At 36.8% G+C, this 24856-nt stretch overlaps 1 protein-coding gene across 2 annotated transcripts in view; it reads right to left on the bottom strand.

Moving 5' to 3' along the window:
• Window positions 1-23578, bottom strand: part of LOC131078428 (protein IN2-1 homolog B) — a 275451-nt gene extending 251873 nt beyond the window's left edge. Inside the window, exons 1-3 of one of the 2 annotated variants that reach the window (XM_058016121.2) lie at window positions 23359-23578; window positions 22482-22634; window positions 21893-21961 (exon numbers count right to left, since the gene is read on the bottom strand). In XM_058016121.2, the coding sequence (XP_057872104.2) occupies window positions 21893-21961; window positions 22482-22634; window positions 23359-23408 (272 nt within the window). In that variant the 5' untranslated portion in view covers window positions 23409-23578. The remainder of the gene's footprint in view (window positions 1-21892; window positions 21962-22481; window positions 22635-23358) is intronic. The other variant, XM_058016123.2, reaches the window with a different exon arrangement.
• Window positions 23579-24856: the final 1278 nt, after the last annotated feature.

The following is a 24856-nucleotide window of genomic DNA, read 5'->3' as shown; positions in this document are numbered from 1 at the left end:
GGTCTTCGAGACCCAACTACAAGTAAAATATATTTACTTGTAATGGCATTCAAAAGCTCCCATCACTTGCAAATTGCAATGATCACCCCAAAACCTGAAATTGCACGAATAAGAGGAAGAATGACAACCAAAAACGATCAAAACTTTGACGAAAAATGGCAAAAACACCCACGCATGATTAAACACAAACTAATATGAGTTTTCACCTCATAAAATGTGCCTTAGAGAAATGAAACTATGAATTTTAAAGAAAAATTAATAGGGGTTGTCAATTTTTAAAATTTCGAAAATTAAAACAAGGTGCTCCCATGACTCAGTTGAGTAGAAATATCAAATCGTTGTACTCTTCCTTGAAGTCTGAACATAGAAGTCTCTTGGGTAACTTAGAGTGGTGACACCTTGTCTCAAGAACCCACTCTTTATTAATAACTATCAAACATGACTCTAATCTCTTTTCAAAGTTAGCTTGAGCGTGCTCCTTGGTTCTCTCTTGCATGTCTTGATATCTAGGGATTTCAAATGCCTCCCCAATTGACTCTTCAGCTAGGTATGCAAGCACCAACCCCTTAGGTGTCTTGATTGTTCTGATTTGTGGATCATAGTGCCTTGCACACTCAACCATGAGTTTGTTGCACGGTAGAGATGGTGGAAAACCAGCTATGTGGTAAATTCCACTCTTCATGATGTTGACCGCCAAGGGAGATGGTAGATGACGCCTCGTTCCCTACAATATCCACTTCATCCTCTTTCTATCCAGGTATTCTATTTTTGTATCTCCAATTTTCTTCCATCTGGAAGATATGTGCGACTCCGAGTAGTATCCTTCTTGTACATTCTTCAATTGAGTCTTCCTCGCAGCTATCCCCACTTTAGACATAGTACTTGTACGAAGCTGGAAGTCAAAAACCTTATAAAATAACTCAGAATTACCCTAAGCTTTGATTTTCTAATAATTTTCAAACTTATGAGCTCATTAAAATTAGAAATTAAACAAAAAGTGATACAAATTCTGAAAATGTGGGAATTTCAACCAAAATAAGGCATTTGGCCTTCCAAAAACCTGACTTTCAGACTTAGAATGAGTCTGATTTTGATTACTTAAGTCTGGATACACCTCTCTGTACTCAGAAAATGAAGTGTCTTGATGTCAAAATGTTATCTAAGGTCTGGTTTTATAAGTACAAGGTCTGAAAACACCTTTGCAAACTGAATTTCAATGGCTAGAAACCCTCATATTCATGGCGCCACACCTATGCTTGAAGCGATTTCACCCAATCAGCTGAAAGTCACCACCTATTTGGCTAAATCAATGGCTAGAAGCAATGTCTTGGTCTGTGAATGAGAGCTGGAAACAATATCATGCAAGGGAAAGGTGGCTGGAAATGTGTTTCAGATCTTCAATCAGCCATGGCGCCTCCATTCTCAGCCCTAGCGACCTCCAATGGAGAGGCAATTGATGCCTCAAACAAAATCGTACCCTTCACTTGACAATGGCGCACTCTACACTTGCTCTTCCAGCCACCCAAACATCAAATCAGTCACATAATAATAATAAATTAGTCGCTGGACTGAGTCATTTACTTACCTTTTTACCTTGAAAAGCCACCACACAGCGAATGTGGGATAAAAATTTGCACTTACCAGCCACATAGGAAAATCAATATGCATTGGAATGTTAACACTTAACCTTATTTTTCCTTTGCTTGCCCACCAAATGCAAATGGTAGAAAATCCATATCAATTTGGACACATTTGTCTTCAAAAATTTCACTTAAATCTGATTTTCAGCCCCTTGGGGAAAATCCTGGTCATTGGGACACTTGATTTTCAATTAAATTTGTCCCAGCTTGATGGTTATACCTTGGGTGGAAAATTGATATCAATTGGGACACATTAAAATTTCATCATTAACTCACTTTTTTTCACAAATCCTCCCCAAGTAGAAAATCGATCCCCATCTAGACATTAAAATTTTGATCAAATCCATGTAAAATGCCCCCAAGTGGAGATTCGCCCTTCATTGGGAATCAATTTCCCATTAAAATCTCATCAAAATACATCATACTACTCTCCAAGGGAAAATCGAACCCCATCAAGACACATAAACTTTATCATTTCTTCACAATTTGTCCCCAATGGAGAATCAACCTCTATCAAAACACTTCATTTATCTTGAGTGGAAATTCCTAATTCATTGGGACTTTCCACAAAATCACTTTTAAATTAAGTCTTGGAGTGGAAAAACGCACCTCATCGGGACTTACACCATTTTCATCATTAAATCAACACTTTCTTGCTCAAGATGGAGTGGAAATTCATGCTCAAACGGGACTTTCATCATTTTCATCTCTAAAACTGAGTGGAAAAATGCCTCCCATCGGGACTGTCACTTTTATGCCTTAATATCATGGGGGAAAAACGTTTTCCATTGACACTATGATGATTTTCACACTTTAAAAGCCCAAACTTATCAAATTTTGTCATTTTATGTAATGGAAATTCTATTTCCATCGAGACTTTTAACATTTCGTCAAGATTTGAGGGGTGGAAAACAAGAGTCCATCGGGACTTTATGCATTTTCGACTTAATTTACCTCCTAGGAGTGGAAAAACAACTACTATAGAGACTTTTGACACTTGTGCACAAAAATCACACCATTTTGCAACATTTTGAACACATTACGCTCACATTTTAAAGCAGGTTGCAACCTCAACACTTAGAAAAACTTGGGATCACCCTAAAATTTTAACATTTTTCAAACATTTTGATCCTAATGGCTTCAAAACTCAAAAATTAGCATTGCTTGTACATTGAAGACCTGAGAACATGACCACATCAAAAATGAGACTCGGACATTGAAAGCTCAAAATTGCCACCTGACAACCAAAAACCCTAAACTAACAAAACCGGAAAGCAGGAAAAAAGGGGGTCCCCATTTGCAATGGGACGATGTGTGAAAAGGTCACAACAAAACACTATTTTGATTTCTAACATCATTAGATAAGTTATCCTCCATACATGATCCTTGAGATGAAGTAAGGGCAACCTCATAATCTTCATGAATCCAAGTACTAACTTTATTTGTGATAGAAGAGTCACATGAAGAATCAACTACTCCATGTGATGCTTGATGAGTATTTATGGATTTAGCTTTTTCTAAGGCAGCTATCGAACTTTCTACAATCTCTCCTCTTGGTGTAATAACCTTCAAGGCTTCTGGTGGTACTTGTGATTTTTTATTTAATGAGTGTGTGTGTAAAACCTTTGATGCAATTTTTGAATTGCAGTCATTCATCTCCTATTCATTTGAGTGTCCATGCTTCCCAAATTTTCTCCTCAAGTCAGAGTGATGACCTCTATGTCCCTTAGGCAAGTACTTCATCCTTAGATCTATGTAGTCGCTTAGAGGCATATCATTTTGTAATCCTCCACTAAACCAATCTTGTTGAAATCGATCTTGTAAATAACCAACGTGGGTTTATTGCCTTCTTTATGTTCTACTTTGGGTGGGTATGTGTTGGTGTCTGTTTTATCATCTACCAAACATTAGTATAAAATATCCAAAGACACTCTATCCTCTCTTGAAAAATCACCGCTTATGCTAATATCATATGGTGATTCCAAGGTTTCTTTTGTCAGGCCTTGACATGCGGATAAGCTCAATGGGCGTTGTGATATGCTAGTAATACACAAAGGGACTTACGCTTGGCATGTTCAATTCACAATGGAGGTTTAGACAATGAAGCCCTATCATCTGGGACTTGGATCATGGACTTCAAGAAAACTGAAAAGGAGATAAGGGTTCAGAAATTCTAACCTATTCCTAAGAATTCAAGAGACGGCATTGACTAGGTGACTTCAATAACAATACTTTGCTTCGCCATGCTTAGGACAACTACACAAAGTGAGTGTGATCTTCAAGGGATGTGCTTATAATTTTCATACTTATGAATAATACCAACAGTTGAACAATATTACTCAAAGTAGAAGTTAAGCCTCCACAAAATAAGCTCAAACTAACTTTACACAATGAACAAAAATCATTTGTTCATCAAAAGTATGAGCGGAAATTCACCATAAATCAATACTTATCAAATCTTGTATTCTTCTAACATACATGAAATGAAATCTAAACTATGATGAGGGATAAGAACTGTTGTCATTTTATGACACCCTTGGTCCATCAGTGAGAACCGATCAGAGATATGTTCCATGGACCAGCGCTGCCCCAGTTGATCAAGGAGAGAAGAATCATGAAGTGTGAAGTGTTGCCTTGTCCGGAGGAGGTTCCTCCCTTGGCCTTTTTCTTCTTCCCCGAAACTCCGAAATCCCGAGGTTCCGAAGTTCCCCTCCTCTCTAGCCTTTCCCTTTCTTCTTCGGAACTCCGGAACCCCGAGGTTCTGAAGTTCCCCTCCTCTCTAGCCTTTCCCTTTCTTCTTCGGAACTCCGGAACCCCGAGGTTCTGAAGTTCCTTTGCGCAGTTCCCTGGAACTCCGGAACCCCGAGGCTCCGAAGTCTCCTTCCCTTGCCTTGCTCGAAACCTCGAGGTTCTGAGGTTCCCTCCTCCCCCTTCTTCCTTCTCCTCCCCCTTCTTCCTTCTTCTCCCCGAAACATCAGAACCTCGAGGTTCCGAAGTTCCTTCCCCTTTTGCCTTCTCTCTCTAGTTCCTCCGGAACCCCGAGGTTCCGAAGCTCTTTCCCTTCTCTTCTTCTCTCTATCTCGGAACTCCGAAACCCCGACGTTCCGAAGTTCTTCCCTTGTCTTCCTCACTTCGGGAATCCGAGCTTCCGAAATCTCCAGGCTTCCTTCCGACTAGCGACACTTCCGGATGGCGTGATCGATACTCAAGGCATTTAATGCTTCGGCAGTTTTGGTGACTTGTGCACTTTCTTTTGTGGAGCCACAAGGGTGTATTAAATGTTTTTGGCAGGCTCTCCATCAGGGAGGTACGGGGCCATGCTAGGTGACTTATCTCATGACTGACTTTGGAGGGTCAGTCAATCTACCTTCCTCAAAGTTGCCTTTGGTGGTATAGCTAGGTTGCTTGCATGTACAAGTCAAGTGCATGCACTCCCCTACACCTCCCAGACTGACATGCAGGGGTCATGATCACCATTGTAACCCTTTTTTCTATATAAGGCTTTTAAGCCTCATTGTAAAGGGTTCCCTCCCTGCTGCCTTGAGCTTTCTTATGCTCTTCTCTTCTCTTGAAGACTTGTAATCTTTTGCATTTCTGCAACTGTAAGATTGGCCTTTGGCCTTATGATTAATTGAAAATCTCTATTCTTACCTTCCTTCAACTTATGTATGATGTGTATGTGTTCTTACCTTCATTATAAGTGTATGTTCGTGGTTTCCTTTCACATGTACGCTGTGTTAACTAGTTTTTTGAGTGTGACCTTGTGGGAATCCTTCTCCCCTCTTAACACTTAGAAAATTCCACCCTCCACACATGCATTTGGGTCACTCATGCAATTGAAGCTTGTGCATCTCTTAGGCTTTTCAGTTGATTCCTTGTGCCATTTCGTGTGGGGAGAGGAACAATCTCTTCTTGGTGCATCACCTCCCTTTTTTCAAGCAATTCTCTCTTCCCTTTACCTCTGCAAATTGTTAGGATAGGCTTAGGAGTTAGTTCTGAAGTGTTGAGTTGGTTCAACACCTGCACTTGGAGTGAGAAGGAAGTCGGCCTTCTCCAAAGATTCAACCCCCTCGCGCAAGGTCCCACACTTCGGGGTTGTTTCCATGTTTCACAAGGTTGCTGAGTTGATAGCTTAACAAGGGTGCAAGCTTTTGTGATAACAAGAACCACGCAAATTCCAAAATAAAAAAGGTAATCGCCATCAATTTGAACAATGTATTACTTATTACTTTGGCAATCATACGCAACAATTACTTATCTCAACATGTTTTGCAACATGCTCCCATAATTTACACATGAGGGGTTGAGCTCAATTTATAGGCTTCCCAATTACAATTCAATGGCTAGGATTGATTTTCAATCATCGGTCTAGATTACAAAATAAAACCCTAATTAGGGTTTGCTACAACTAACTACCTCTCGACCAATGAGAAAATTACATTTGAGGACACTTGTCCTTCTTGCTAAATATAAACCAATAATAAAATAGAAGGTTGTTGTATTGTGAAGTGTGCCTTCTAGAAGCTTCTGGATAAGTCAGGTTCATTGAACCTGGACATGTTGACTTGGAACAATCTAACTCTTGAGTGTCCTCCTTGTATTCTCCAATTTGTGAAAAATTGCTTGTCTGGAAAGTTGTTTGGAATAGTCTTCTTGCCACTATTTGATCTTGATTGGGAGTTTGTCTTTGACTCTTCAAGAGATGAAACCCTTCAAGAAGTCTGGAATTTCTTTCTATATTTTGCCAAGTTTGAAGACTTTCTTTCTTGATTCTTGGAAACCCCTGTGCCTATGCCACAATGGAGGAAATTGGAACTTTTTTGTGAAGTATCTCCCATACTTAGCCAAATTTTGGCTAGTGAATTTTATTTTGTGGATCCTTCAACACCTAGCCAAGATTTTGACCATTTCTATGCTCGGACACACTTTGCCTGTGGATTTGCTTTCAATTATGTATCTGGCTTGTGCTGAGTAGAACAAACTCCCCCCTTGGACAAGGATTTTATTCATCTTCTCCTTACTTTCGCTCTTTATTCTTCTTCTTTCTTCATGTTTCTCTTCCAACACTTAGTCAAAATTAATTATTTTGGTTGTGGAAAATTCCATACTTAGCCATTTTTTATGTGTCAAACTTAACTTTTTCAACTCGTTCGTTTGTTTGACCCTTGATTTCATGTGCTACTTTGTCAAATCTATTTTTCCTAGCCATTTTTGTGTCTTTGGCATGACAAGTTGATTGTCTTCATGTCTTATCCTTGAGCCATAGGCAAATTTTCATGTCTTGCTTAGGCATCTTCACATATTCCATTTATGCCTAGTCAACTTGGAATGTTTATGTTTATCCTTCTTGGCAAACTTTGTGTAATTCGCCTTACCAGCTTGTAGTTTCTTCTAACCTTGTCCAAAGATCTCTTTGCTTTTCTCTTTCAGCCTTGTCTTCATGGCGGACTTGGAGTCTTTTATGCCAAGTCGGACTTGGCCAATGTTTTGCCAACTTCAACTTGCCTAAGTTGGACTTTGACATCTTTTAATTCTTTCTTGCCAAAACCTTTTTTTTTCTTCTTGGGTGGACTTGGAGGAAGCCTTGCCATATCTCTTTCTCCTAAGTCTTTTTCTTTAGTGGACTTGGAAGATGTTTGGTCATGTTCTCATGCTTTATTTGTTTTTCCAATGTTTGCTTTCTTTTGTGCCGAACTTTGAAGTGCTTTATCCATCCTAACCCATGGATGGAGTTTACTTGACCTTAGGATTTTCCCCTTGACTGCAGATTGGAGTTTGATGTTCATTTGCCAACCTTTTTGTGCATGGGCGGGGTTTGAAGAAGCTTAGACGTTGTCTTCTTATGCTTGGCGGACTTTGAAAGTCTCTTGCCAACTTTGTTTGCTTTATCCTTTGCCACTATGGCAGACTTGGACAATCTCTTTCCAAACTTGCCTTGCTTTTGGAGGGCGGACTTGGACAGCCTTATGCCAAGTTTGGTCGGGGTTCAAGAGTCTCATGCCAACCTTGATGCGTTTGATCATGGATGGACTTCATGTGTTTGATGCCAAGGCAGACTTGGCTTAGCATTGGACAATTATTTCCTTGGCGGACTTCACATGTGCCTTGACATGTTTGTTCTGCTTAACCTCAAGTAGGAGTTTTTTTAACTCTTGCCATGAGTTTCTTAACTGAAGGTAGGAGTTTAGCAAGTGTCGGACAACTTGTTTGTGCATGAGGCGGACTTTGAAGACTCTTAGCCATCTTAGACAAGGTGAACCTTGGTGTGTCTTGGACATGCTTCCTCTTCATGCTGCCTTTGCCATCCTTCTTGACCTTGGCGAACTTGGAAGTTTGTGTGCCATTCTTGAATGCGCTTGGGCTTTGACATGATTCCAAGCTGATCAAACCTTGTTCCCTTATCATGGGCGAATTTTAACTTGGACAGCCATGTGCCATCTTCCATGCTTCTAGACAAGGCGAACTTCAACCTTTGTCTTCCATTCCTCTCCTTGGGCGAATTTGTTCTTTATACCATGAATTTTGATCTTCCATGCTTCTAAACAAGGCGAACTTCAACCTTTGTCTGCCTTAACCTGGTAAAACACATGAAAATTCCATATTATTTTCAGATTTTAATTCTGATTTTTAATCCTCTTTTCTGAAAATTTCACTTTCAGCCTGTCAAAAGGTTAAGTTTCTGCGAAAAAGCAAACTGAAAGTGAAGGATTTGGTCAAGAAATTGATAAAATTGAGAGAAATAAGATAGAAAGGTAAGAAAAATCAATCAGATTGAATCTTTGAATGACTAAAATTTACCTTCAACTCTGAAATTCTGTTTTAAAATCTAACACCAGCACCTAATTTCTTGATTTCAACACTTGGAAGAATTTTATTCTAGAAAATTTCTCTTCAAAAATTCAAAATTCACAAATTTTGAGAGAAAACTTCTTCTCAATTGCTCTCCAAATTCTCAACTTGAATAATGAATTGTGAAAATGAATGGTTGAAAATATATAGAATTTAGGATTTTTAAACTTGGAAGTTCTATTTTTTGTTTTTTTTTGTTTTTTTAATTATTTTATTATTTTTTTGTGTTTTTTTGTTTTAAGTCTTTCCAAAATGGAAAGTTTATTTTCCTCTCAAATTTTCATCCTTTGCCAAAAAAGCAAAGAATCTTCTAGAATTTTCCAAAATTCTTGAATTTCTTGAATTTTTCTTTTTGAAAATTTTCAAGTGTGGAATTTTCTCTTGAAAATAATTTTTTTTGTTTTGGAAAATAATTAAAAATTCTATGTGACAAATTTATTTTCCAACTTGCTTTACACTCCCATGCCTTAGTTTTGTTTTTGTTTTTTTTCAACATGGTCTAACTTCAAGTAGGAGTTTAACTAACTCTTGCCAAAGTTAATTAACCATTGGTAGGAGTTTACCAAGTATCGGACATTTTTGCTTGATCATGAGGCAGACCTTGAAGACTGTCAGACATCCTTGTGTGTGAATGAGCTTAACCTCTAGTAGGAGTTTGATTCACCACTGCCATGAGTTCGTTAACCCTTGGTAGGAGTTTACCAAGTGTCGGACATTTTCACTTGGACAACTTCCTTATGCCTTGGCGGACCTTGATCATGCTTGGACATCTTCCATGCTTGACATTCTTGGGCGGGACTTAAATGATCATCTGCCATTTCACTTGTCTGACTCTGAGCCTTGGCGGACTTGACTGATCATCTGCCATTTTCATTTCTTCAACTTAGGTGAAATTTTTAATGTGTCATCTCCCACTGTTACCTTCATACTTGATCAGCAATTCATCCGAAACGAAACCCTAATTAGGGTTTCCACTTTGCTTTTTGCACCTGGAGACCTAATTTTTGAAATCTGAGAACATGGGTACTGATCATATGGCTGATCTTCTAGAACAAAACCCTAATTAGGGTTTGCATTTTTCTTTTTACCCTTAAAGAACAAATTTTCAAATTCTGAGAACATGGGTAGTAATAATATGGCCTAAAGATCAAAACCCTAATCTCATAAAAAAGCAAAAAAAGAAAGCCCTTGCTTTTTATACTCAAGGCAAAATTTCTCGAATCTGAAGACATGGGCAAGACTGAAATGACCTAAAGAACAAAACCCTAATCTCAGAAAGAAAAAAAAAATTCGAAGCCCTGCTTTTTATACCTACAGACAAGATTTTCAAATTCCGAGAACTTGGGCAGAGATGAAATGACCTGAGGAACAAAACCCATAAGCCACTTTCAAAAAAGCAGAAAAAAGCAAAAAAGCAGAAATTTCTCAAAAAAGCAGAAATTTCTAAAAATAGCAAGTTGTCGAAAATGACCCAAAGCAATTGTGATCCTCGTCCTTTAGACCTTCTAAGCACTTTGACAACATTCATACATGACTCTGAGCATGATTTCTCAACTTGGCTTGGGATGAATTCTCAAAAACTCTAACTCATTGTAAAAAGACTGGTGATTAGCAGTTGCGACGCCAAAGCGAAACCTTAAAAAGCAAAAACAGGGGGTCCCCATTTGCAATGGGGCGATGTGTGAAATAGGTCACAACAGGATGTTGGTATCCTCGACCAAGAACTTGTTGTAGGCATATGTCTAGTTGGAGTTTGATGGCTTGTGGATTGATCTTCATCGCCTCCATTGTTCATCATGGTTGGCATATCCAACAATTAAGAGAGTCTCTCTTGAGTGTTCTTTTGTTCCGCCATGAATTGATTCATGCGGATGTTGAATTTTCCCATACTACTTTCTTCTTGTTTGGTTCTTTGATGAGGCTTGTTCTGACACCTTATCTCTACACTTTTACCAAAAATTGAACTTGGAAGAACTACCATTAATACCATCTCTATGAGAACCTTTTTGCATCCTTTGCTTAATTTCAATTTTAACAACCTTTTTTTTCATTCACTCCTAAGCTCCACAAGCTAGCAAGATAGCTTGCTCTGATACAACTTGTACTGTCCCCTTATGTTAAAACTTAGAAAATAGGGACAATTAACTTACTAAATTCAATTGCAAGAGACTTCTTTCCACAAAATCTCTAATAACACTTAAAATAATGATAATTGATACTACTCAATGCAAGAATTATAGATTTGATACAAAATTGATATCACTTATAATATGATGATATAAGGACCAATATAACTGTTATCTCTAATTTAACACTTAAATGTTTGCGAAGATGATTGTGATCTATATATCTTATCTGCACTTAGTGCAGTGCAATCAATGCTAATGTAATGTACCTAAACCGATCAGCTCACAAACCCCCCTCGGCAAGATGCGAAGACCACAAAAAGGGCGTACAGTGGTGTTTGTGCCAACCCTACGGTGAGGTTGGTGCCAAGTCGTACGGTGAGGTTGGTACCAAGCCGTATGGTATGTACAACATCGTACGGTGAGGTTGGTGCCAAGTCGTACGGTATGTAAAGCCCCTCCACCCACGCAATGGATTTGGACGTTGAAACTACTTTCCTTTGGCCGCGTTCAACTCCACAAATATTTTATAATGCGTAGTGCCAGATAGACCATATAATCAGATTAACACAATTTGGCATGAAATGAACACCAGACATGCAAGTAGAAATTCAGACTCAGTAATGATAGCACTTCAAATTACAATAATCTTGGACTGAGGGCAGAGCAGAGTAGGGTGAGGAGTTACTCCCACTGAAACTGCGGATGCCAAGTAGGGAGGATCTTCCACCTCCGAAATGGCTGACAACAGAACTCCAACTAGAATTCGCACATACAAAGAAAATACCAAATTCACACATACATACAACAATGACAGACTCGGCCATAAATATGGGCTCCGGGAAATTTCCCGAAGGGTTACAAACGGGCCGACATGACCAAAATAAAACCTGGCTAATTAAATAAAGGGCCCCAAAGATTTATTATTAAATTTGGGGCCACACAATAAAGTAATTAATTTTATTATTTAATTATATATCGAGGACATCACAGTCCTCTCGACCCAAAGATTGCTTGCCCTCAAGCAATCCGCAACTATCTACCATCTGACAAGCTCCAAGGTCCCAGACCATGCGCGGATGCTGGTAGTCATATCTGCTGAAAGCTTGACGCCACACCAAGGCTACGAGCACCACCTGCAAATCCCCAATCAACTTGCGCTGCTCCACTCTGATATAAACATTGCCTTGCTCAGAGTTGAGGAATAACTCATCAAAATCTAACTTGCTTTCTTCATATAGATGCCACTCACAAGGAGAGATGACAATCATGCACGCCTCATGCCCAACCAAAGGGTAAATTTCGTATTCAACCAACTATAGAGATTGCTCCTGTAAGGGATCATTGCTAGAGTTCGCATCTCCATGAAGTTGATCAACCACGGTTGGCTTGACAAAATTCATACAAATATCTTCATCCTTGCAGCTGTCATGAAAGTTTAAGTGTTATCCATTTGAAGGGACAATTGTTGTCTCTGGCTTGTCCATATCCTCCTGTCGCTGGGGTGAACATGTGAACTTGTCTTCATCTTTCTTTGATTCTGATTGAGTTCCTAATTCAAGATCCAACTCCTCTTTTCTTTTCCTTACATAGTACCTATCAAAGGATTCGGTAGCCTTGATCTCCTCAAGTTCACTTGAGTATTCATGAAAGATTTTGATAACCTCCTCATGCACAGGCATACATTTTCCTATCAGAACTAGATATTCTTGAAATGTCAGAGAATTCTTCCTCTTTTGATATTTGTTATACCACTTGGAGATTTTATTGGCAGCAATTTCATAATCCTTTTCTTCCATTTTTGTAGTCATCCCAAGCATTCCACAGGCTGGCAGGATTTTGGCAAGCATTCCACAGGCTGGCAGGATTTTGGCTTTGATACCACTGTAGTGTACCAGACGGCACCCCAGCCGTACATCACCTTCCCGACGGCAGTCCCAGCCGTACATCACCTTCCCGACGGCAGTCCCAGCCGTACAACACCCCCAACTCTCACCCCGCACAATGGCTAAGAACTTAATGTACGGTACTATACTGTACAGTACGACAAACCCAAGCTGTGCTAATCCGTACAGACCTGTATGCTAGTGTAGTCACCATACGCACTGCCTTCATACGGAGTAGCACAGCCTGGGTTTGTCGTATAGTACGGTATAGTACCGTACATTGTGGCATACGGACTTGTATGCTAGTGTAGTCACCGTACGGGCTGCCTTCGTACAGAGTAGCACAACCTGGGTTTGTCGTACGGTACGGTATAGTACCGTACATCAGTGAAGCAATGATCGGGAAAAAATCGCAATCGATCGCGATTAATCGGGAATCGCAGAGGGTCGCGATTTTTTCCCCGAAAAAATCGCGAAATACGCGTTGACCGCGGGTCAACGATTTTTTTCCCGTTTAAACACGATTAACCCCGATTAATATCTGCCGATTAATCGGAAAAAATAAAAATCGCAATTATCTACACGAAAACCCTAAAAACACGAAAAAGGTGCCAAAGTTTCGGAGAAAAATCTACAAATGGACGCCGCCTCCCTATTGTTTTTCATCCAAAGTTTGCAGGTGGGAAATTTGAAGTCCATGTTCATCATTAATCGGGCTTCCGATTTTCCGAGATTGATTGTCTATTACGGTGATTGAAGAAGATCACCAAGCCGGACTGTTTCTTACAGTTTAGCGTAGAGGGATCACCAAGCCACAAGCCATCACTGCATTCATCGAGCCTTCCAGGTATTTACAGTTAAATTTTTGTTTTACAAATTTTGTTTTTATAGATTTTATTTAATATTATGTTCGTTTTATTTAATTTCTTAGTTTGTTTTAACAGTATATTAAATTTAACTGTTAAATATACTGTTAAATTTAACAGTTAAATTTAATATACTGTTATATTAAATTTAACAGTTAAATATATTTAACAATATATTAAAATTTAAATACACTGTTTAATAATTTAACTGTTAAATTTATTATACAATATACAGTATATTTAATAGTTAAATATTAGCTATTAAATATACTGTATATTGTATAATAAATTTAACAGTTAAACTATATAATAAATATAGTTTAATTTAATTTATTAGTTTGTTTTATAGAATTATATTTAATAGTATATTAAATTTAACTTTTAAATTTAATATACTGTTACATTAAACTTAACTATTACATATATACTAACATGCTGTTAAAATTTACCTGTTAAATTTATTAGTATATATTTAACAGTATATCAAATTTAACTGTATATATTTAACAGTATATTAAATTTAATATGCTGTTAAATATATACAGTTAAATTTAATATACTGTATAAATTTATTAGTATATATTTTCAGTATATTAAATTTATTTACTGTATATATTTAACAGTATATTAAATTTAACTGTATATATTTATATACAGTTAAATTTAATATACTGTTAAATATATACAGTTAAATTTAGTATATATTTAACAGTATTTTAAATTTAACTGTATATATTTTACAGTATATTAAATTTAATATACTGTTAAATATATATAGTTAAATTTAATATACTGTATAAATTTATTAGTATAAATTTTCAGTATATTAAATTTAGTAACTGTATATATTTAGCAGTATATTAAATTTAACTGTATATATTTATATACAGTTAAATTTAATATACTGTTAAATATATACAGTTAAATTTAGTATATATTTAACAGTATATTAAATTTAACTGTATATATTTATATACAGTTAAATTTAATATAATGTTAAATATATACGCTTAAATTTAATATACTGAAAATATATACTAATAAATTTAACAGCTAAATTTAACAATATGTTAGTATATAGTTACATATAGAACAGGTTAAGTTTAATATAACAGTTAACTTTAATATAACAGGTTAACTAATCAACCCCTAGCCTAAGCACATGTTCAAATAAAATTACTTATTTAACTAATTAACTTAAATTTACTAGTATAACTAATTTGAAAATTACTGAATATAAAATATATAAGTACTCAGAAAGATATACTGAATATAAAATATATACTGTATATATTTTACTGTTGGACAGAAATTTGTCTTCCCAAAAAGTATAATTTAACTGTATATAAGGTTAAGAAGAATGTATTGCTGTTTCTAGTGGGTCTGAAATTCTTCTTCAATGGCTTAATTTCCCATGTATTGAGCAATAATTGAAGTATACCATTGGTGTAAACTTGAAATTCAATTACATTTAGGTTTCCAATTTCCCATGTCAATGTAATTAAAATGCAATTATTCTACACAAGCCCAACCATAGATCCCTCAAAAGTTTAAGATTGAGTGTAATGTTTTTACAGATCTGATTCTTGATAATGCCGCGTCAAAAAGACTTTGCATGGACACATTGCACAGCAGTTCCGGGTAGCACGAAGGTCAAGTGCAATTGGTGTCTAGAAGAGATCAGTGGTGGAATTTATCGTTTCAAATGGCAAAGCAATCTCTTGACAGGATTGCTGAGAGTAAGGCCAAAAAGGCAAGAATTGGGGTTGAACTAGGTTCTAGTTCTACAGATCCCAGGACGAACCATTTGGGTGAGGAGGATGGTGAAGATGGGAGTTTCAGGGAATCTGGGTCGACACATAATTCTATAGCACGTGGACCAAACACAGGTGGAGGAAACACTAATGCTTTCTTCCAACCTCGTACCACAGCAGGATCACAAACCACTTTGGAGAGTACAGGATGGAGGAAAACTGTCACTGAACAAGCAAAGAAGGCAATTGCTAATTATTGGTACTCCTCTCACACGGCATTCCATGCTTCCAGAAATCCATATTGGCAACCCATGATAGATGCTATTGCAGCTGTAGGTCCTCGGTTTCAAGCCCCATCTTGTGAATCATTAAGGGTTGGTATGCTGAAAGATGCAGTAGAGGATGTTCAAGATGTTGTTAAACCACATCGATTGCAGTGGGCTAGAACTGGTTGCAGCATCATGTCAGATGGTTGGACAGATAGAAGGAACCGAACTCTCATTAACTTCCTTGTCTCTTGTGAGATTGGCACTGTTTTTTTGAAATCTGTGGATGCATCTAATATGATGAAATCCACAAATGCATTGTTTGAGATGTATGACGTGGTAGTTACAGATGTAGGGCCACAAAATGTGGTTCAATTTATCACAGACAATGCTGCTGCTTGTGTTGCTGCAGGGAGACTTCTGACAGATAAATATCCTTCCATGTTTTTTACACCATGTGCAGCACATTGCCTTGATCTAACCCTAGAGGACATTGGAAAAATTGAATGGGTTAAGGTGGCATTTCTGAAAGCTCACAAGGTTACCAAATTTATTTATAATCACACAAGGGTTTTGGCTATAATGCGCTCTTTCACAGGAGGCAAGGAGCTAGTTCGACCAGGAGTGACAAGATTTGCAACATATTTCCTTGCATTACAAACATTATGTGAACAAAAAGGTAATTTGAGGCGAATGTTTGTTTCAGCTGAGTGGATGGAGTCTGGTTTCACAACTCAAGCAAATGGCATAGCAGTGGCAGAGTATATGTATTCTACCACATTTTGGGAATCTATTGAACAAATTGTAGAATTTTCAGAGCCTTTAGTAAAAGTCTTGAGACTAGTGGATGGAGATAAACCCCCCATGGGATATGTGTATGAGGCCATGGATAGGGCCAAGGAGGTGATAAAGAGTAAGCTAGAAAATAACAGGGATAAGTATATGCCGTTGTGGGACATAATTGATAGGAGATGGGATGGACAAATGCACACTCCTCTCCATGCTGCAGGATATTTTCTCAATCCTCTGTTATTCTATAAGACTGACTTCCTAGAAATTGATGCTGAGATCAAACAAGGCTTCTTCAAGTGCATGGAAAAAATGTTTACTGACTTGGAAAAATTTGATGCGGCTACGATAGAGCTGGAAATGTACAAGCATGCTAAGGGCTTTCTCTCTTCTAGGGCTGTTATACAAAGCAGAAAGACAATTCAACCAGGTAGACTCTATAAACTTTTGACAATCTCTTTATTTTGCCAACCACTAAGTTTGTTAAGATTATAAGATATTCTTAGGCTTACAATATCATCTCCATATAATGTGTTTTTCAGCTGCATGGTGGGCTTCTTTTGGAGATGAAATACCAAATTTAAGGTGGATGGCGGTGCGTATTTTGAGCCAACCATGTAGCTCATCAGCTTGTGAGCGTAATTGGAGTGTGTTTGAACACATACATTCTAAGAAACGCAACTGCCTATCACAACAACGGCTGAATGACTTGGTATTTGTTCATCACAACCTCCGCTTGAAGATAAGGAAAGCTCAAGGTGAGAATATTAATATATAGTTGCAGGTTTTTGAATTGTATTCACTATTCATTGATTTTTCATTTGTAAGGGAAACACTAATTTCTACATGGGCAAAATTAGGAACTATTGAGGAATGCTTGCCAATTGACCTCGATGAGATATATCCAGAGTGCGAGTTGATTGCTGCTGATGATGCTGATGATGATGATGATGATGTTGATGATGATTATGTTGTTGCTGATCGTCCGCTTGTGTCTGAAGATTTTGATATCATGAGGCAAGCCAACTATCGTCCTGAATGGGTTGAAGGAATTAGGACAAGCTCTTGCCCAGGAGCTTCATCATCAGGGCCTCCTGCCCTCTAGCATGTCATTGCCTACATTTGAGATTTTGGAATTTTGTACTTAATTTACAGGTTGACTTTGTTCAAAGTCACAAACTATATTGTAATTGACATTTTGACATCTATCACCATCTAGATATTATTTATGGTGTAGTATATTTTGTGGAACGTAATCAGTGATATGAATATAAGCAACGAAAATCTATTTCCTGCAATTCATGTTTTCAAGTGTCTATTTTATTTGCCTACAATATCTCAATGCCATGGAAATACCCTAAAATATATTAAAAAAGTAGTTTTTGATTGTTTTTCTGCAATTTTTTATGTTTTTTTGTATATCCGATTTTTTCCCGATTTTTTCCCGATTTTTTGAAAAAATCTTATACTTTTGTTTTGCCGATTAATTCCCCAAACGATTATTGTTTCTATGTCGTACATTAAGTTCTTAGCCACTGTGCAGGGTGAGAGTTGGGGGTGTCGTACGGTTGGGAGTGTCGTCGGGAAGGTGACGTACGACTGGGGTGCCATCGGGTACACTACAGCTAAGTATGGATAGAGTACCTCTGATATGACAATGCAAACTATGCTGCAAGTTACCTCTCAACTGTTTGTAGCCTTTTCAGATATATCGATGTTAATATGCTGTATGTTCAATTCTCAATCGCTTATAGTGATGATGTAGATTTGCTGTTTTTGATTAGACTCTTGAAGTATGCAATGATCTCCTCAATTATCACTTATAGCGATAAGGTAATTGCTATGTCTGATTTGGCTCTATCAGTATGCAATAAAATTTGTATTGGTCTAATAAGACCTTTGATCTATATATGAATGCTTGCCTGATATATGTGTTTATGTAGCGGTTCTATATGATCTCCAGATATGGATGCTTGCCTGATATATGTGTTTATGTAGCGGTTCTATATGATCTCCAGATATGGATGCTTGCCTGATTGATCTTGTGAATTATAGCAATTCCAAAGGCGCTGCGTCTAATATGTATTGCTGTTAAATATGCATCCAAAAGCCAAGGGGCTGTTTGCTCAATAAGAGCAAATCCACAAAGGATGAAATACGAAATAAAGATCTCCAGTGATTTGAAGTGAGTATTTGATCCTCATTAAATATCCCATGGGATCGATGAGTTGTGTCTCTTCTTAGAATGAACATATCCTCTAATCGCACCTTTACGTGATCATTTGTTATGGATGCCATTCTTAATTGTTGGTCATTGTTAAGGATTAATTAATCATTTGCTGATTGAAGTTGCTCTATGATTAATATAATCATTGTTTGACTAACTAACCAATGGAAAGGTTAGTTGCTGATCATAATCGATATTTGTTTGATCATAAACTCGAACTGAATCTTCCTTATCCGGTGATATGCTTCTTGATAATATACACAATTGGATCCATAAGGCAATCGATACTCTTTCTGTTATCTTATGACAGCGATGAATAAGAATGGATGTTATAGTGGTGACATTGATAAGAAGTTGTCTCCATCTATGATCGGTGAAGCATTGATACTTGAGTGTTGTTATATCCATGCAATCAGGCTGCCTTCATGTTGTCTTGATGATGATGATGGGATAATGTTACTCATCATCTCCATTGTCTTTCCTCTACAAGACAGATGTTATAGATGGATATGGATGCATACATGATCGGTGCATAAGAGATCTTCGTTATAATCATAGCTTCAGTATGCTGTAAGCCTACATTCCTTGATTATGAGAAGTGTGGATCGCATATCAAACTTCTTTTCTTCACTACTCTATCTTATTCTCTATGCTTTACTCGGATCCAAGATAGGAAAATCATGAAGTCTTATGAATAAGATAACTTTCCTCCATTAGGTCTTCATGCTTCATTCTTTATTGATACAACGTGTAAGGCTACCTACTTGTACTTCTTAAATACTATGTACGAATTGTTATTTCCTAGCTACTAACTAGTTGAAGGTGTTTCAAAGCTGCCAGCCTTGATCACATAAGTGTCTTTTATTGCTTCTTATTTAAGTCTAAAGATGGGGACATCACACAGTCACTAACCATTTTCTTATACCTCCCTTAGGCTGGTCAAGTCTTGGTTTTGATACACTATAAGAACCTCAACTACATGCACAAATAATAAACCCAAAAATACTCCAGCAATAAATATTTTTTGTATTTTTTTATATTTTCTTCAATCAACACAGATGCAAAGTACTCTACTACCGATTATTAGGCACACGCTTCATGACAATCTGATAACACCTCTAATGACCTTGATGACACTCTAAAATTCGATCTACCACTTGAGTGTTTCCAACAGCACGATAGTCCAATTGCCACACTTGAAGCTTCCCAGCTCCAAACACCAAAGGAGGTCAAAGCCCCCACCAAGAGTTGGGCCTGATTAACAACCTTGGAACCAGTTTCCAAGTTGAAAGGTATCCCCAACAAGGAGATGCTAAGAACATAAATAGAAACAAGAAATGGTGACCCCCAGATGAGGGACAGTTAAAATAAATTTTGACTGAGCATATAAAGGTAGCCACTATCAAGCTGAAGTTGGCAGTATCTTTAGAAATTGCGTACAAAAGGAAATCCTCTACTTATCCAAGGGGCTTGGTATCCTATCAATGTGGCAAAACTCAAAAGTAGTAAGAACTCAACAAGGTTCATGGCTCGAAAAGGAGGAACAAACTGGCTCAATATAGATTAACGATGACTCCCAGATCAAAGCCAATTACTTGTAAGAAGGCAATGAAACTCTTCTACATGAATAGCAACATGGAAAACTCATAGTTGAGAGTTGGTATTTTTTTCAAATTTTCTTTTGAAGGTTTGGAATCTTTCTTCTATGACTATGGTTATTGGCAAGCCATCCACTCCATTGCTTTGGAATGATTTTTCTCATTACTATCATTTTTATTTACTCTTTGTTGTATGTTTCATGTTTGTCAATTAAAGAGAAAAAGGTTGTTAAATTTTACTGTGGTTGAAGGCTTAATGTCAAAGCTTTATGTGTTGTTTGATATGCCATTCTCTTTAGTATTTACCATGGTGTCAGCATTTTCATCAAGAGAAAGACCAAGTAATGGAGAGCATATATATGAGAATAGAGAGGAGCTGTAGAAAGTTTTGTTTGAGAGAAAGCAGCTTGAGGAAATTAAGAAGATGGAACAACTTGGAAAGGAGATGGCAGAAGGCAATAGAGACCTGGCATATGGACTGTCTTTCATTAGAGGATGACATGAACACCATGGGAAAAAAGAATGTTTTTGACTACACAACCATGGTGAATGAGGCAGCAAATATTTTTCCCTTGGGACCAATCAATATTTGGGAAGAAATATTGAAACTCAAATAGTTTGCAACAGTGGAAATCTAAATGATCATCAAAGATTTCCTATGCGCCTAGTGTAGGAAAAAACTGATTTCTAAGGAATCCATAAACTAGAAAATCAAGAAAAAAATTTCCCATTTTAGCAGTTACCTACCTTGGAATTCAATAGCTTCTAGTTTTGGGCTCTTATCTCTTGGTGAGCAACCCCAAGCTCAAAATTTGTTTCGGGGCTTTGTTGGGTCTAGTGTAATTGTACTGATAGGTGGACCTTTTAATTTTGAGATAAATAATCTGAGAGAGTTATGGAGAAAAAATGTCTTTCTGCGAGGGTGGCCATGCATAAATCAAAATCACATGAAAAAGATCTTAGCTACCAGAAATATTAGGTAAAGGATATGATGGAAACTAGGGATGCCAATGAGAAACTGTTAATAGAAACGGATTATTCAGTGAGAGCCGAAGAGAGGTTGGAAGTTGTCTAGGAGAAAGATAAGGCCAATGTTGGTTCTCTGTTGTCTCATAACAAAGGAATTTCAGGCCCTAAAGGCTTGGACCTGTCAATTTACTCTTTGATATTTTTAATGTTACTAAGGAAATGGTGAATGAACCGAAAGTGTGGGTAAGGATGGGAAAGGGTGAACATAGCCAATAGCATGACTCTGGCAGCTGGGCATCCTCTTAATTTATTATGTTTTCAGCTAAATACTGATGTTATCCTAGTAAAGAGTTGATGTCTAAAATTCATTTTTGCTGATGGTGTTTGAGAAAATGCTGATGGTATTCTTGTGGCAGTTATTTTTGTTACTGGTTTTGATCTGCTTGAGACTACAGATAACTGGACCTTTGCCAAGGCTGAGCTGAATAGATCCCAATATGCAGGGTCATTATTTGCACTCAAAGCCCCTGCTGGGCTTCTTGAAGGGTAAAACGGAGGCTTAGATCAAGCATATATCCAGGCTACCCCAAGCATAAGTATTCTACAATATGTCTACAATAAGATTCCCTAAAGAATAACGAGATGGTCTATAAAGTTGTTGACACTATCTAAAAGAAATAGCAGATAAACTTTTAATTAGAAGCCATTTATAGTTCGGAAAGGCTTTATCTGCCGAACTCCAAAAATTAGTGTGTGTGCAAATCATTTTATGGTAATTAATAACAATATAGCATTCTAGACATCTCTATTTGATTAACAGTAATTTAATTGCAAGCAGAAACCAATTCTTTCTTTAAGAATATCCTTATGCTTTTGCTCCTTTCTACAAGTTATAATACCTGAGAAAGCATCCATTACTCACCTTGTGTTTCCATCGAATACTGGCGGAGGCTCTGATTTGGAATCAAAAATAATACGTTCAGTTTCTTTGCTGAGGTCAAATGAAAAGAGTGTGAGAAAGGAATCTATGTAAGAACCATATCATAGCAATCAGTGAACTGTGAAATGAAGAGAATCAAAATGTATTTACAAGACCTTGTAACCGTACTAAAAAGTAGATGACAGCTAGACAGATAGGGGAACACATTCTGAAATAAGGGATATGGCTGGGGGGGCCTATATTCCATTTAAATATAGTCACCAGTAGATGCGGGTGTAGATTTGGAGATGGGTTCACTGATGACAAATCAAGTTACAACAATCACCTGAGAATATGATTTTTAATTTATATGCCCTAAGATATAACTATCATATTAGAATATAATTTTTAATTTATATACATTAAGCTATAAAAATCATCTGAGATTATGATTTTTAGTTGTATAACTTGTATTCATTAAGATACAACAATCGTCGGAGAATGTTTATTCATTAGAATATAACAATCACCCAAGAATGATTTCAATTTATATGCATTCATCTTTCATGAACAACGCATACAAAGCACTAACCTGGCTGCCAGATTTTGACTAGCAATTGATGCTGCACATTGAAATTTAAAGGGCGAGATTCTTGCTAGTTTAGGAGATCGCTGCCCTTGCTGTCTCCTATTTTCAAATGAAGCTAGTTGAGAAAACTCCCGGTACTTTATTTTCAAGCTTTCCCTGTCATTGATAAACTTGGTTAGGTACTGAAAAAAGAAAAGCAGTGGTTTTTTAAGTGGGCAGCTATTGCAGTATAAGATACACCTGAAAAGAATGTTTCAGTGTTCGGGTTTTAAATTCTATACCATATTGCATAAAACAGACAACTAACTTTGTTTAATTTTCACATTTTAGTAGAACACTAGAGACTTCACAGACCAACCATAAATACAAAGAAAGATGTTAATCACTGGCACTGCGGCTTTCAGGTAGAATATAAGCCTGCATAGCTTTGCTTAATTTCAGATTTTGGTAGAGCAATAGAAGCTTCACAAACCTACCATAAATACAAAGAGAGATGGTAACCATTGGCATTAAAGCTTTCAGGTAGAATATAAGCCTGCATAACTTTGCTTAATTTTCAGATTTTGGTAGAGCAATAGAAGCTTCACAAATTTACCATAAGTACAAAGAGAGATGGTAACCATTGGCACTAAAGCTTCCAAGTAGAATCTAAGTCAGCATTGATTGAAACGAAACAGAATCTGTAAGCAGACTGCTTTAGTTGAATTTATTTTTTCCTTTTTATATTTAACTGTCATTTTTTCCGATGTTATTTGGAACATTTGATGTCAATGTTAGGCTAGTAACCAGACAGAATTCGATAGTGGGTATTAAGGCCAGTCGTGTAGAATAAGCAAATGCAAATCAATTTACAATTGAAATGTGAACAAGCAAAACTTACATGGGGGTGAACGATGGAACAGGAGGGAGATGATTCATCACTAGGACCATAACTTACTCTTTATACACTTCCAGCTCTGTATGAGTTTGTACTCTAATGTCAACTGTACAATTGAGCGTCTCTGACTTAAATACTATGTGCGGTTGGAGTTGATGCAGTCGGAATTGAAACGCATTCTCCTCAGTAACAATATTATGTGCGGTTGGAGTTTCCCCTCTTTAGGCTAATATTTAATTTAAAACGTAAACAAATTATCATTTTAATATAAAGAAACTAAAATTCAAATTTTTATTTTTTTAATTTTTTTAATTATTTATTATGACCTAATTTGTAATATGTTTGTGCAATATATTGTTATGTCATAGTATTTAAAGAAGTTTAAAATGCATTTAATTACATACATATGATTATAAAGAGAATAAGTACAACACATTTCAATTTCTAATAGCAATAAAGAAATAATTCAACATCATCATCATATAGGCCATGTGTATGTATGTGTATGTCATGTTTAATATTGTTCATTATCATTGATACAACCAACCAAGGGGTTTGACCCTATTGAACTCATACACCTATTGAATTAGCAATCTCATAAACAATGTTTATAGACACCACTTTGGCATATTTGGATATTTAGGAGAAGGGGAACAAATTTTCAAGCAAGCATAGTGTTTAATTGTTCTTACATAACTCAAATTAGCTTCATGCATCAAATTAAGTTCATGCCACTTAGAATTGAACCCACAACATCTGGGATTGAACTGTAGAGATTTATGAAATCATGCAGATCATGGAGCAAATACCAAATCAATGACATTACTTTTTGTTAAATTTTACAAAAAATAAAGAATAACCAATACCTAGTGTACTAGGATTAGCCACAAAAATACTACTCTAACAAATTATCTAATAACTAAATTTGGAGACTAATGTTATTGCCCTTGATCAAGAAATCGAGATGCATAACAAACCCCTTACTAGTTTTGAGTAGATAGAAATAGAAAACTATATGAGTGCATTTACAAGAAGTGAAGAGAGGGAAGGGAGGTGCACACCTCATCCAACAAGGAGTATAACTCTTAGGATATGAGAAGATATCATAATATCCAAATTTAGAATCTGTAACCTTTATGGAAGAGTGTCCACCTACAACACCCAACTCACACAAAATGAACCTACCTATGCAAATTAAACCTAATATAAGAAAATACATAACAAAAATGATAACATGATAAAAATCCTAAACTAACAACCACCTCCCCCCCACCCCCCCTCTTAAACAAAAATTAGGTAGGTGAATATAGGCCCAAATAAAAGAATGTGAGAGTAATAATAACCTCAAAAGAGAGTGTACAAAGAGAGAAAGAGGACCCCTAATGTGTAACCTCTTGCACAAAAAATGGACAAACAATACTAAATGTTGATTAAGATCCACTTTCACCAAGCATTGTGTTTTCTCCTAGAAAGAGATAGGTCCATAGATGCATGCAAAAGG

Source organism: Cryptomeria japonica, chromosome 7, assembly GCF_030272615.1.
Source record: "Cryptomeria japonica chromosome 7, Sugi_1.0, whole genome shotgun sequence".
NCBI classification, from domain to species: domain Eukaryota; kingdom Viridiplantae; phylum Streptophyta; class Pinopsida; order Cupressales; family Cupressaceae; genus Cryptomeria; species Cryptomeria japonica.
The sequence above is the reverse complement of the archived record's forward strand: the minus strand, read 5'-3'. Positions and strand labels throughout refer to the sequence as shown.